The sequence below is a fragment of the Esox lucius genome, chromosome 7, assembly GCF_011004845.1.
Source record: "Esox lucius isolate fEsoLuc1 chromosome 7, fEsoLuc1.pri, whole genome shotgun sequence".
Lineage (NCBI taxonomy): Eukaryota > Metazoa > Chordata > Actinopteri > Esociformes > Esocidae > Esox > Esox lucius.
The window spans coordinates 41,027,770-41,042,211 of record NC_047575.1 but is presented as its reverse complement, the minus strand read 5'-3'; the positions used below and the strand labels follow the sequence as shown (position 1 = coordinate 41,042,211).

The 14,442-nt window shown below is 39.9% G+C and overlaps 1 protein-coding gene across 4 annotated transcripts; it reads left to right on the top strand.

Moving 5' to 3' along the window:
- The first annotated feature begins 9,184 nt into the window (after positions 1–9,184).
- On the top strand, positions 9,185–14,241 carry LOC114839478. 4 transcript variants are annotated; one of them, XR_003781925.2, is made up of 4 exons: positions 9,185–9,224; positions 10,337–10,483; positions 11,600–11,640; positions 13,255–14,241. XR_003781925.2 is itself a non-coding variant. In XM_029120850.2 (3 exons), the coding sequence occupies exons 1-3, from the start codon at positions 9,199–9,201 to the stop codon at positions 13,983–13,985; spliced, it is 798 nt and encodes a 265-aa protein (XP_028976683.2). In that variant the 5' UTR covers position 9,198; the 3' UTR covers positions 13,986–14,241. The 4 variants fall into 4 exon arrangements, 1 of the variants encoding a protein (XP_028976683.2); XR_003781927.2 differs by lacking the exon at positions 9,185–9,224 and adding an exon at positions 9,958–10,127; XM_029120850.2 differs by lacking the exon at positions 10,337–10,483 and having other exon boundaries at positions 9,198–9,224.
- The last annotated feature ends 201 nt before the right edge of the window (positions 14,242–14,442 follow it).

The window sequence follows — 14,442 nt, the reverse complement described above, 5'->3', positions numbered from 1 at the left end:
CACAGTCTGAAGATTCCTAATCTAATATGGCAGCCTATTTAAGTCGGTCAGGGTACTCACTCAGTCTGTTACTGTGCTGGTCATCTTGCATTCAGTTGCTAAAACAATCGAACAATCAAATCTATAAATGTATTTTGTAAAGCCCTTTTTACATCAGCAGTTGTCAAAAATAAGTGCCTTTTACAGATACCCAGCCTGAAACCCCAAAGAGATTTTGCTTATGTAGTATGATTGAGATGCAGATCTATACATGTGAAAACAGTATAATTAAGTTATGGCCTACACATGGTCTACATCTCTGAAATGTATCCATTTGCTCACTGTTACTGATTTAAGATATCTACTTCATAAAGCACCTATGGTTGTAGGGATACCTGTATGAATTTAATGATCAAATACCAGAACATGAATGCTGGGAAATGACTTCCTATACATTTCAATGGGGATATGTGAACAGTCAATCACACCAATCACCTTAGGGATTCCCATGGAAACAATGTGTTCTGTATATACGGCCAAGGCCCGTCCTATGCATATTAAAAACAGACCAAGTATTACTTGCGATCGCATAAAAAGCATATTTGATCTTTAGAACTCTTACATGGCCAGGGAACACAACAAATGCATCAAGCAGTTTAGTGAGAGCAAGTCCCACCTTGCGAACTCCACAGCATACAGTTCTTGCTCAGATGTTCAGCATCACCGATGGAATACATGAAATGTCTGCTGGCAAAATGTAGAGCAAAGCACACTTGTCTGTTCAACAGCGAGGGCATTACTCCGGCGAGTGGCATTAGATACGTCTGGCCCTAGAAGCAGGCAAAGATACAGAATTCCCTCAGATGAGAACCGAAATATTCATTAGAAAACATAATGGGGGTGAACTAGAGGAGTTACACGGTCTCTAAACACCATCGCCCTGCGGAGTGAGCATCTCACAATCCACGTGACAATGTCGATTGGGTCTTCCAAATGAGCCAGCCTTTTTGTGGGCGGAAGGGCAGTGCTTATGTTGGGTAATATCGAGTTAACCACAAAGATAACCTGCTCGGAGCAGTTCAGATATGCAGCGTACGTTACCATGGCAGCATACCTCATGCGGGAAGGAAGAACCTAAACAGGGGCGGGCATCAGGGACACAGATAAATAGCAACAATGAACAATGAACATTTCTTTGCTCCAAATGAAGGACGGGGTGGATTTTACCGTCACGGCAGTGCCCTGAGGCATCAGAGGGCGGTGCAAATTTGCTTAGCGCAGTCCGTAGTGGATGGGTGAGATATCAGACAGGACTGCCTTGTATTGTCTCACTTTAGGCTCTGTGGTCGGTCCGCCACCTCCAAGCTCAATTTTGGTTGCTGGCCAGAGAATGCACTCTTCTCCGAGCACATACAGCAATGCGTATACTGATGAATACTTCCAAGGGTGAAGTGTGACAAGTAGCCATCGGCTAGATAGAGAACATCTCTCAATCTTCAAGACTCCCCATCTGTTTGGGTGGGGAGAAGAATGGGGTCAAAAGTTTAACAATAATTTGAAAACTGGTTTGTTTGATCAGTGATTCTGCTAGGAACAGCTGGGCATGCTAATAGCTGCATCTTAACATTATAACTGTGCCTGTATAATAAATTCCTCACGTTCACGTTGCTGCCCAAATGATGTTCTCTGTGAATCCAATTGCTTGTAATTTGCCTTTGTTTTCGAGGCAAGAATTATTTTGGTATTTGCTGGGGATAGCTTAAGTATAGCATTATATTTGATATTTATCACTCTAAGAGTTTATTTACCCAGTAGGTAACAGAGTCAGTTCTGGACCACAGGCTATCGTCCAAACAACATTTAACAATAAATCTTAGGACATTTTAGGAAATCTTAGGAAAAAGTAATAAACAACAACAGAAACCAAAACCATAAGTGCAATTTCTTCATATTGTTTTTCTCTAGCTAGGGATCTCCTTGTGAAGATTCTGACAGATTCTCTAAGGGACTCAAACCATCCAGTGCTGGGATACAGACGTTATACTAACCATTCCAAAAGTGAGTTGAAACTCTTTGGTTTTGTAAATAATCATAGATTTTCCAAATGTTCCTCATCAAAACATCCTCATTAATTAGCCCAAAAAATGATTTTTCCAAACCATCAACATATTATTTGGACCTAGATAAACATGAATCCCTAGTTTGGTGTGTTTTAAACAGCTACTACAAAAATAGATAAAACATCCAACCCTTGGATTCACAAGTGTGCACACTTAAAAATAATCATTGTAGCTGTGTTCAGATTTGACCATCTTCCAAGTCATGTATAATGGCAATTTGGAGTTTCAGGCTGGGTGTTTGTAAAAGCACTTTGAAAACAACTGCTGATGTAAAAAGATATCTAACTGACATCAGCGGAATGCATCTCAGTGATTTACCAGTTTGGAATTTGTGGGGGTCATGAGCATCTAAGACTCCTCTGGGAGGGAGAGATGCCCAAGTTCTGGGAAAACATTGGCTAGGAGACAGCCAGAAGCTGCAATGATGAACTGAGTGGGAGTCTGGGCCTTCGCTGACAACACCGTTTAACTGGAAGACAGGAAAGGTGGATTTAGTCAACAATGGCAAAAGGGAAACATTTTCTATGGAAGTATAAGTCTGGGTCACAGAAAAGAAGAAAAGGCCTGAGAAAACTGTTGGTTGAGAATATGTAAATGATGTCCACAATATGTAGTTATTTGAAACACAAATTTTATTGGCAACCGACGGACATTTCCACTGAACAAAAATACAACATTCAACAGGTTTAATTACTTTTCCTGCGTTACCATTCAATTAAGGACATTTGCATTAAGAAATACTTTCACAGACCCTAATCTATACATTTCTTATGTCTGGGTATAAAAATATTGCACCTGTTGTATTTATAACTTTACTTAGTATATTACAGGTGCTGGTCATATAATTAGAATATCATCAAAAAGTTGATTTATTTCAGTAATTCCACTCAAAAAGTGAAACTTGTATAATGTATACATTAATTCCACACAGACTGATATATTTCAAGTGTTTATTTCTTTTAATTTTGATTATTATAACTGACAACTAATGAAAACCCCAAATTCAATATCTCAGAAAATTAGAATATTGTGAAAAGGTTCACTATTGAAGACACCTGGTGCCACACTCTAATCAGCTAATTAACTCAAAACACCTGCAAAGGCCTTTAAATGGTCTCTCAGTCTAGTTCTGTAGGCTACACAATCATGTGGAAGACTGCTGACTTGACAGCTGTCCAAAAGACGACCATTTACACCTTGCACAAGGAGGGCAAGACACAAAAGGTCATTGCTAAAGACGCTGGCTGTTCACAGAGCTCTGTGTCCAAGCACATTAATAGAGAGGCGAAGGGAAGGAAAAGATGTGGTAGAAAAAAGTGTACAAGCAATAGGGATAACTGCACCCTGGAGAGGATTGTGAAACAAAACCCATTCAAAAATGTGGTGGAGATTCAAAAAGAGTGGACTGCAGCTGGAGTCAGTGCTTCAAGAACCACCACGCACAGACGTATGCAAGACATGGGTTTCAGCTGTCGCATTTCTTGTGTCAAGCCACTCTAGAACAAGACACAGCATCAGGGCTAAAGACAAAAAGGACTGGACTGCTGCTGAGTGGTCCAAAGTTATGTTCTCTGATGAAAGTAAATTTAGCATTTCCTTTGGAAATCAAGGTCCCAGAGTCTGGAGGAAGAGAGGAGAAGCACAGAATCCACGTTGCTTGAAGTCCAGTGTAAAGTTTCCACAGTCAGTGATGGTTTGGGGTGCCAGGTCATCTGCTGGTGTTGGTCCACTGTGTTTTCTGAGGTCCAAGGTCAACGCAACCGTCTAACCTTTGTTTGCAATTACAGAGATCATATGTTTCTTGTAGTTCTTGACCAGGTTTGCACACACTGCAGCAGGGATTTTGGCCCACTCCTCCATACAGACCTTCTCCAGATCTTTCAGGTTTGTTAGGGCTTTCGCTGGGCAATACAGACTTTCAGCTTTCTCCAAAGATTTTCTATTGGGTTCAGGTCTGGAGACTGGCTAGCCAACTCCAGGACCTTGAGATGCTTCTTACGGAGCCACTCCTTAGTTGCCCTGGCTGTGTGTTTCGGGTCGTTCTTGGGGTTGTACTCATTCTTCTTCTTCCTCCAAACACGGCGAGTTTAGATCAAAAAGCTCTATTTTTGTCTCATCAGACCACATGACCTTCTCCCATTCCTCTTCTGGATCATCCAGATGGTCATTGGCAAACTTCAGACGGGCCAGGACATGCGCTGGCTTGCTCAGGGGAACCTTGCATGCGCTGCAGGATTTTAATCCATGACGGCGTTGTGTGTTACTAATGGTTTTCTTTTAGACTGTGGTCCCAGCTCTCTTCAGGTCATTGACCAGGTCCTGCCGTGTAGTTCTGGGCTGATCCCTCACCTTCCTCATGATCATTGATGCCCCACAAGGTGAGATCTTGCATGGAGCCCCAGACCGAGGGAGATTGACCGTCATCTTGAACTTCTTCCATTTCCTAATAATTGTTGCTTTCTCACCAAGCTACTTGCCTATTGTCCTGTAGCCCATCCCAGCATTGTGCAGGTCTACAATTTTATCCCTGATGTCTTTACACAGTTCTCTGGTCTTGGCCACTGTGGAGAGGTTGGAATCTGTTTGACTCCAAATCACAATGTGATTTTCTGGATTTTTTTCCGTCTCTCACAGTTGAAGAGTACCTATGATAAAAAAATTACAGATCTCTACATGCTTTGTAAGTGGGAAAACCTGCAAAATCGGCAGTGTATCAAATACTTGTTCTCCCCACTGCATATCCACGGATGGATGTATGGCTATATGTGAGTGTATAGGAAAGGCTGTAGGGGCCACCTCTGCGGGGACGGACATGGGGATGGCTGTCATGGCCGCGTCAACCATGGAGAAAATGGTCATAGGGGGGACCCTGGTGGCGATGGGGGTGACTTTGGGAAGGACTGCGTTGGTAATGATTGGGACGACCACGGTGAAAACGGCTCTGAAAGCTGGAGTGAATGCCATGCAAAACCTGCTCTGGGGAGCGCTGGGGAGAGGGGGCTGATGGGTGTTTGGACTGGGTCTTTCCTCTTGTTCATCACCGTGGATGAAGTGAGTGTACAGTGGCAGGAAGGAACATCTGAACTTCTGTTTGTTGGTGTGTGAAAAAACATAAAAACATACAGTGCACTGTGATACTAGTGTCACACGTTTTCACTAATGTCACGCAGATTTAATTCAATCCTATGAATTTTGAAATTCACAGCAGTTTCACTATTTTTGGGCTATTATGAAGCAATACATAACGTAAGCTAGCCTCTCTATGACAGCACAAATAATTCTAAAATACAAGTTGTTTTACACCTCAGACAAAGACTCAACCCAATAAAACAGGTGCAGAACAAAATGACATAGAAATATTTCCAGTTCTGCACACCGTGCATTCGGGAGATATTTAGATCCTATCACCTTTTCTACATTTTGTTACGTTACAGCCTTATTCTAGACGTCTCTGGTAGGCAGAGATGGCCAGGTTCTGGGAAAACATTGGCTAGGAGACAGCCTGAAGCTGCAATGATTAGCTGAGTGGGAGTCAGGAGAGGTGGATTGAGTCAGCAATAGGAAAAGGGCAAAATGTTGCAGTGTAAGTATGTAAGTCTGGTACACAGAAAAGCAAAAAAGTCTTGAGAAAACTGTTGGGATACTACGGTTATGCATTCTTTCACCAGAACCTGAAAATGTATTGGTTGAGAATATGTAAATGATGTCCACAATATGTAGTTATTTGAAACATTAATTTATTAAATTGTATAAAATGATAATCTGTTGTGTTAAAGTTGCATTATGTATGTTACACTTTTATTGGCAACCAACGGACATTTCCACTGAACAAAAATGCAACATGCAACAGGTTTGATTACTTTTCCTGCGTTACCATTCAAATAAGGACATTTGCATTAAGAAATACTTTCACAGACCCTAATCTATACATTTCTTATGTCTGGGTATACAGACATACATTATGTCTGTATATCAGGGGGCCTACAGTGTACCTGTTGTATTTATATCTTCAATCAGTATATTCATTTGACTGATTTCCATACATGAACTGTAACTCAGTAACAACTTTGAAATCCTTGTGTTTCTATTTTTGTTCAGTATAGTGGTTGAAAAAGGTTGGCATATGTATTAAATAATAGTTCAAGGGAGCTCTATAATAGAAAATAGAAATTTAATTTAATAACAGATTATTAATGTGTTTGTTATAATGTTTCCCTTGGCTTACATTAATACACCCCACAGAAAGAACTATCACATTGTATATCAAGTGTTTGGACAGGTGGTTGTGTATATCCACATATTTCCCAGCCTTAGTGCCATAAATCTGATACTGATGAAGGATTTTAACCTTTCAACATGGCAACCACCCAAAACACAAAACTAAATCAGGCAAAATATTAATCACCACACTTTTAAAAACTGTTAAATCATCCAGATCCTCCTGTAAATAGTAAACGGGATAGTGTCACATGGTCCCAGAATTCAAGTGATTTGTAGTCTGCCATGGCTTAAGTTTTTTATGTTGAACCATTGATTACAATGTCTCCAGGGCAACAGACAAATTTCCTTGTGAGGAACCAAAAAACATAATGTTTAAATATAGTGAAATGTATAAGAAATATGTAAAGTTACTGCCTATCTGAAATAGTAATTTAGCATATTCTCTTCTCCGGCGTGACTAACTTTTAGTGCGTTTATTTTTTAAATATAGTCACTATGGTCAGTGCTGGTGCAAACAGTATTTGTTTAAGATAAATACATGTTTACGATAAGATAAATACTTGTGAAACATAATATTATTTTACAGTTAATCACATATAGTATTTTTTCTCTGAGCAGCTTCATTCACACCAAGGATAACCTCTGTCAAGAATATCTCCAAGAGAAAACAGTGCTTCTCAACACCTGTGACGCTGTGAAGAACGCAACAGGAGAGACAATCTTTGATGGACCTTTCTATCACTAGCATAACTCCTACTTAAAACCAACATTTAAAGTCAACCAAATCGGGGTTCAGGACGGAACAAGCGCCGGGGTAAGGACGGTGGTAGCATTAATGGCACTGGCAGTGGCGCTGATCCCTCTTTGGAAAGGGGCGGACGTCGGAGCGGCGATAAGGTTGTGGGGAGGTGCGAAGTTAGCGGCGATGGCGGCGGTGTGGGGACCATAGCGGAGGACAGCGGGGAAGAACAACGTTAGGGCAACGTCAGGGGCACTGAAGCACCTAACCAGGCAGGTCATCCTGTTGACCGCGGGGGTGGTGACAGCGCTACCAGCGGGGGCGGGGCTACTCTCAGGGGTGGAGTTGGTCGCTGTGGTGGCCGCGGTGATTGTATATTTTCTATAATATAAGTTGTTTTACACATCAGACAAAGACTCAACCAAATAAAACAGATGCAGAACAAAATGACATTGAATTAATTCCGGTTCTGCGTACCGTGCATTCGAAAATATTCAGATCCTGTCAGCTTTTCCACATTTTGTTATGTTAAAGCCTTATTCTAAAATAGAGACTATATTATGTTTTCCCACAACAGTAAATTTTTTGACATTTGTGAAAATGTATCAAAAATGTAATATCTACATATTTACCATACTAATATGCAGGACAAGATCATTTTCTGGGAAATTTGCAGTGAAGTGTGCCACAATAAATATCTGTGCAATTAGGTGAATTATTACCTAATTTCATTTTTGTTCTTTTGGTTCCAGTACAACCTCATATTGCAAATGTTTTCTTACAATCCTTACAGTATCTTACTTGTTAAATGTAATGTCTGCAGTCTGTAGATGATGATAAACACAATCCATTACACCAGCTCATGGGGCACAAACCACACAACAACATTTGCTGTACCAGAACCAAAGACACTATCAACATGACAAAGAGGTGGGCAGATGTGTTATGACCATACAGCATCTCGGCCTGTGCCTGACTAACATTAAAGGCTGTTTCCGTAGACTATTTACAAGGTCAGAAAATGTGTTAGATTTTTGGGTTGTCTATGCCTTTAAGTAGTAGCTAGGCTAATGTTTCAGTCTAATGCAAAAGATTCTATCAAATCCATCACACTTTAAAACATTTATCACAGAGGTTTGGGTTGTTTCCACTGCTATATCGATGTCAAAACGTATTTCGACAGCAACTAATCCTCCATTGTCTCACTGCTCATGTCTGAGCACCAGTGTTATCTAACATTAGATTACACACTGCTCAAAAAAATTAAGGGAACACAATCATCACAGTGTTACACTAAGTCAATTAAACTTCAGGGATATCAATCAGTCCATTTAGGAGGCATAAGTGGTTGTGAATCAATATCAACTGTTTTTGGTGCAAATGAATGTGACAACAGGTGCATTGGAGAGGCAACAGCAAGACAACCCCCAAAAAGAGAATAGTTTTGCAGGTAGTGGCCACAGATTATTGCTCTCCCCTTATCCTTCCTGACTGATTGTTCTCTAGTTTTGCATGTTGCTTGTGTCCTTGTCACTACTGGTAGCATGAGGCGGTATTTGTAGACTTTCAGGTTGCAGACAGTCCAGCTCCTCCAGGATGGCAGGAATGATTAGAATGATTATATGCAAAGAAATCAAGGGGCACTCTGTATTTGCAATTGTTGCTGGTGTTTTACTCCGCCCACCCCATTGGCCATAATGTAACTCAATGCATATTAAATATATATCGGCCTATAAAAAAAAGACTGTTCTATATGCTGCGGTGAATGTATGTAGAGACTCCTGAACATTTCCTACAATACATTCACTGCGGCATATAGAACAGTTTTTTTTCTATAGGGCAATATATATTTCATATCCATTGAGTTACATTGTGGCCAATAGGATCTAGGATGGGTGGAGAAAACGCCAGCAACAATTGCAAATGCACAGTGACCCTGGATGTCTTTGCATATAATTATTCTACCCACTCTCCTGAACATTTCCTCGAGTAAATTTTTACAATTTACACTAAGCAAAGTGTCAAAATCGATACATTTAATATTATTAAAATCGCGTTTAACCGCGGACTTATATTTTGAAGGCAAAATCCGAAAACCGGAAGTCTTATTGTTGCTACGGAATCTCTAATGTTGCCAGCATGACGCTAATAATTCCTCGCAACATGTGAGTACAGCTTCCGCTATTTAAAAAGCTAATTAGCAGCTGTTATCTTTACATCAACCACGAAGGTTGTTAGGGGAATACTGTACACTAAACAAATGGAAACAGAGGGACCGGAAAGCAGTTTTTATCGTTCTGATGTTTCGAGATTGATTTATCTTTGTTGGCAAGTGTCTGATCAAATAAGAGATATAGGTTTTAAATATAATTAATAAAGTTGCTTGCTTAATGATATATCGACCGCCAAACTGGACATGTCCCCGGTTTTCATTTCAGACAATCTGGTCACCTTAGTTTTACAGACATCAACCAAAACCATGTTCGTTATGTGTATTATTAGAATATTTAAATATGTATTATTATACAAAAATTGATATTTATCCTATCTTTACAACTTTTAAAATGCACTAATACTACTACTTTAATAGACGGTAAGAGAGGAACATCTTTTTTTTGCATTCATTCTGTATTTTAAAGCTGGTAATAAATTACAGACTCGGAGATCCAAAAGATTGAAAGACTCATTAGTCATTGTCGTTCCTTCCGGTGATCGCGGGATGAAAATGACCATGAGAAAACGTTTAATAAATCTGATCAGTTTAATTTACTCCTACAGTATTAGCAACATAAATCACCTGACAGCTGAATAACAGCCTAATGTCTTAATGTTTATTGTAGATAAAGTTTATTACTTTGGAACATTAAGGAGGATAATAAATAACTGACTCGGATATCCAAAAGATAAAAATGCTATTTTCTCCATAGTCATTGTCGTTCTTTCCGGTGATCCAAAAGATTCGTTAACGGGGTGAAAAGGACGATGAGAAAAGTATTTCAATATCAGTTTAATCAAGTCCTGACATTACAGTATTACCAATAGACATGTACATAACAAACACTTGACAGGTGAATAACCTTTACATATTAGCCTACTGTCCTAAGATTGAAGCTAACGTTTCTTTGGAACATTAATTACGATAATAAATGAGATACTCGGAGATCAGAAATATGGTGGATAGAGCCCCATTACAACAGCTTTCAGTCAGGCTTCATGCCAATGCATATTACTGAGACTGCATTGGTGAAGGTTGTTAATGGTCTGCTCATGGCTACAGATACAGGATCCTCCTCCATTCTGATTCTTGTGGACCTCAGGGATGGTTTTGACACTGCAGATCACATCATTCTACTCCAGAGCCTAAGAGAGCACACTGCCATCTTTGGGAATGCCTTAAACTGGTTCACCTCATACCTCACTAACCGTAAGCAGAATGTTTCTCTCTGTGATGCAAGATCTGAGGAGTTCATCTTCTCTCTCCTTCTCTGGTGCAGAGAAGCTTATCAATTCATTTGTTTTCTCCAGAATTGATTATGGCAGTTCAGTACTAGGGGACCTGCCAGCAAATTAAATTAATAAAATACAGCTCATCTTATATAACAAAACTAAATAACTGACATTTCATCAATACATGTCAATCTGGTCTAAACTAGTTAGGTATATTCCTCTTAGTTTTGCTCTCCGCCCAATGTTTCACCCAAATGCATGGTTCTGAGGCAGTGTCTTGCCTCAGAACCATGACACACAAATGCAATAAATTGCTATAATAATAGCCTATGATATGCTTACTTGATTAAAAAAAAATGGGAAAATGCCAAGTTCCTTATTTTTTTCTTTCATTCTAAATTAAATGTTAGATTAATTTGATATTTTGAGTGTAAGATCAAGGCTACAGACACAGCTAAGGACACAGACAACCAGTTATAAACAGGGCATAACATCTGACCATAGCTATCTTATTCACAACCTGATCAGGCAGGTGATTGACTATTTATTTTAATTACTCTTACAGCCAATGGAACAGTTGGGATCAGATGCAGGACTTTATTTTCTTGTTTCTTATTTTCCTTTTTTTTCATGCACTTTGAGGTTATTCCTCTATAATGAAAAGCGCTTTACAATATCAGGTCCTGGCTGGGGGCCTCTAGGCATCTCTGCGGTACAGTTTTCTGTTCTCCCCAATTAGAGACATCTGTGTCTAGTTGTCTCTAATTGGGAACCTATTTAAGTTGTTCTGTTTGCCTTTCAGATTGTAGATCATTGTTTGTAGTTAGCGGTGTGTTTTTGCTGCTCCTCAGTTCACGGTCATACTCTCCTTTTGTTATTTTTGTTTAGAAGAAAAAAGTGAAAAAAGGATGTTCTACCTCTCTGCACCTTGTGTCTTGCCTCAGGACCATGACACACAAATGCAATAAGTTGCTATTATAATAGCCTATGATATGCTTATTTGATTCAACATCACAAATGTTTTTCAGTTTATCATAATGAACGTTGCCAGCATAATATGTATAGTATATTAACACACAATCCCTTTTACCAGGACCTCCATACCACCAACTGAAGGAGAAATGGCTATTGAAGGTACAGTAACCTGAACTGCCATCTAAAATTATTGGCATTTGATGCTCCAATGTAACATTCTAAATGTGTAGTTTCTTTGGAAAATGCCAAGTTCCTTATTTTTTTCTTTCCTTCTAAATTAAATGTTAGATGAATTTGATATTTTGAGTGTAAGGTCAAGATCTTTACTGTTCAAGTAAAAAAAGATCACTAAAACAATAATTTTATTGAATGAATTTGGATAGTAATACACGGTGGCGTGGTTAGGCCTGGGCGTCCTGGGCTATAGCCCCAGATCTTTTATGAATAACCCCGGATATCAAATTGACCCAAAAAATGATAATAGCCCCTGATCTATTCATCTATAATTCATCTATAATTCCGATCGCGCATTATGAGTAGACGTTTAGGCCGCTAGCGTGTACATCAACATTGTCCACATGTACATTCAAAACCCTGTACTTTCTGTCCCGGACGGGGGGTGGGCTAAGCCCTGAATGTTTTGTGATCCTAGCGACGCCTCTGGTTATACATACATATCTGAAGAATGTCTTCAATGTCAGAATGGGTGTCGTTGTGGTCTGCATAGAATGAAGGAGTCAAACGCAGGGAGGCGGTTAACGTAACTAGTGTATTAATACTTAAATGGCACGCAGAAAATCAAACGCTCAAGCGCAACAACCAGCACGTAAACTTTCTAGTACAACACCAGACATAGAACAATATCTCACAAAGACGCCCAGCAACACAGGAGCTAATATAGGCAAACTAATGAGGGAATGGACACCAGGAGTGTACAATAACAAGACATGACAGTGCCGTGGGAGGAGGAGCGGCGTGACTAGAAGGCCGGCGATGACGCATGCCGAATACCACGCCGGGAGGGATGGTTACATTCCTCGTTACATTCAAAGTTTAACACTAATTGTCTTTTACAACTTACATTTCTTCTGTACATCCATTCCTAGATCCAGGTGTGCAGCAAGTGCTATTGAAAGTGAAGGGACAGGAAGGGGGAGAGGAAAGACTCTGGAAAGACTTGGACAACTAGGCATCAGTTAGCATGACATTTAAACACCTGGTCGTTTAGGCTCACATTCTGTTTAACTGCAAGTTAGGTCAACCAGATTTCACAATGGTTTTTCTAGGGTCTACAGTATGTCCATACTAATTCAGAATACTGTTACAAAGAGCCATGACCTAAATTGATTTATAACCACTAGGCCTTGCATTTCGGTGCTACAAAAACAAGCTGCTTGCTTTTTGTTTTCCCTTTCCAGGAAATCAAGCCTTTCAAGAGTTAGTCCTCCAGTATATTGAAGTTTCACTTTCTGTACTGACAACCAGCCGAATGCTAGCATGGTCTTCCTGTGGAAACGTGGCTTGACAGTATGCACAGGTCACAGACAAGCTGTCCCAGTTAAAGGGTGTTTACTGAAAATGAAGTGTTTTGCTGCTTCATAAAATTGTTATAAACCTCATATTGCCTTGTGTAAACATAGTTAGTAACGGCTATAGACACAGCTAAGGACACAGACAACCAGTTATAAACAGGGCATAACATCTGACCATAGTTATCTTATTCACAACCTGATCAGGCAGGTGATTGACTATTTATTTTAATTACTCTTACAGCCAATGGAACAGTTGGGATCAGAAGCAGGACTCATAATCAAGACAGGTGTGCAGAGCCTTTGGTGGTGAAGAAAGTGTTTTCAGAAACAGAGGTCTTTGGATATGGATATGGAGGTCCCAAAGGAACAGGGAAACCCCGTGTCGGGGCTAACGCAGTGGCAGTAGCTGGCTACATAAAGAAAAAAGGGAAAGTTGTTGGGGTGGAGGGTGCGGCCCTTGGTGTTTCGACCGGGGTCAATGCCGGGTTTTTAGGTGGAGTGGGAGTTGGACCCGATGGGATCATAAATTGTATTGATAACTTTGATAGACCTGGGGATGCTTCTGCAACAGGAACATATCACGGTACAGAAGTTTATGCACATGGTGGTTTTATTATTGGTCATATTAACAAAACAGGGGAGCGTGTTCCCAAGGCAGGGGCATGGTGGGGGGCTGGGGTCGGCCTTGCAAGGGCAGCAATTAGTGTCCTTGAGGTGGAGGCCAAAGGGCCTAATGTTTCTGCTGAGGCATCCGCCACAATACTTGGAGCTGGGGCAATGGCCAGAGCCGAGGTGGGCAGCGTCTCCATAACCGCTGGTCCAGTCAGAGCATCTTTAGGTCTGGGGGTTGACACCGGTGTGAGTGCTGGTGTGGATGGGGTTGAGGTTAAACTCCTTGGCACTGGGTTAAAACTAGGTCCAAGACCCAGCGTTGCAGTTTTAGGCTCAAAGGCAGAATGTTCAATCTTGTAGGGTTGATGTATGTATGAAGCAGTTATCCAGCACATTACACAGACATAAACATAAACAATTACAGTCCTCTTAATTAAACTAAGTAAAATAAGCAACATGAAAAAATGAATGTACAAGTTCAAGAATTACACGACAATGTTTGTATTGAAGTGCTGATTGGTCAATAAACATATTTCACACGTTAAAGACTGTTATTTTGAACAAATTAAAATTCAATATGCACATAGTACTGTTCTCCATTAGAATGCGAGATATGTCAGAGACACATGCTAATATGTTTGTTTATATATAGTGTTATAGACATTTGTTGAACTAATGTGTTGTGTATATATATATATATATATATATATATATATATAGTGTTATAGACATTTGTTGAACTAATATGTTTGTATATATATATATATAGTGTTATAGACATTTGTATAACTAATATGTTTGTATATATATATATATA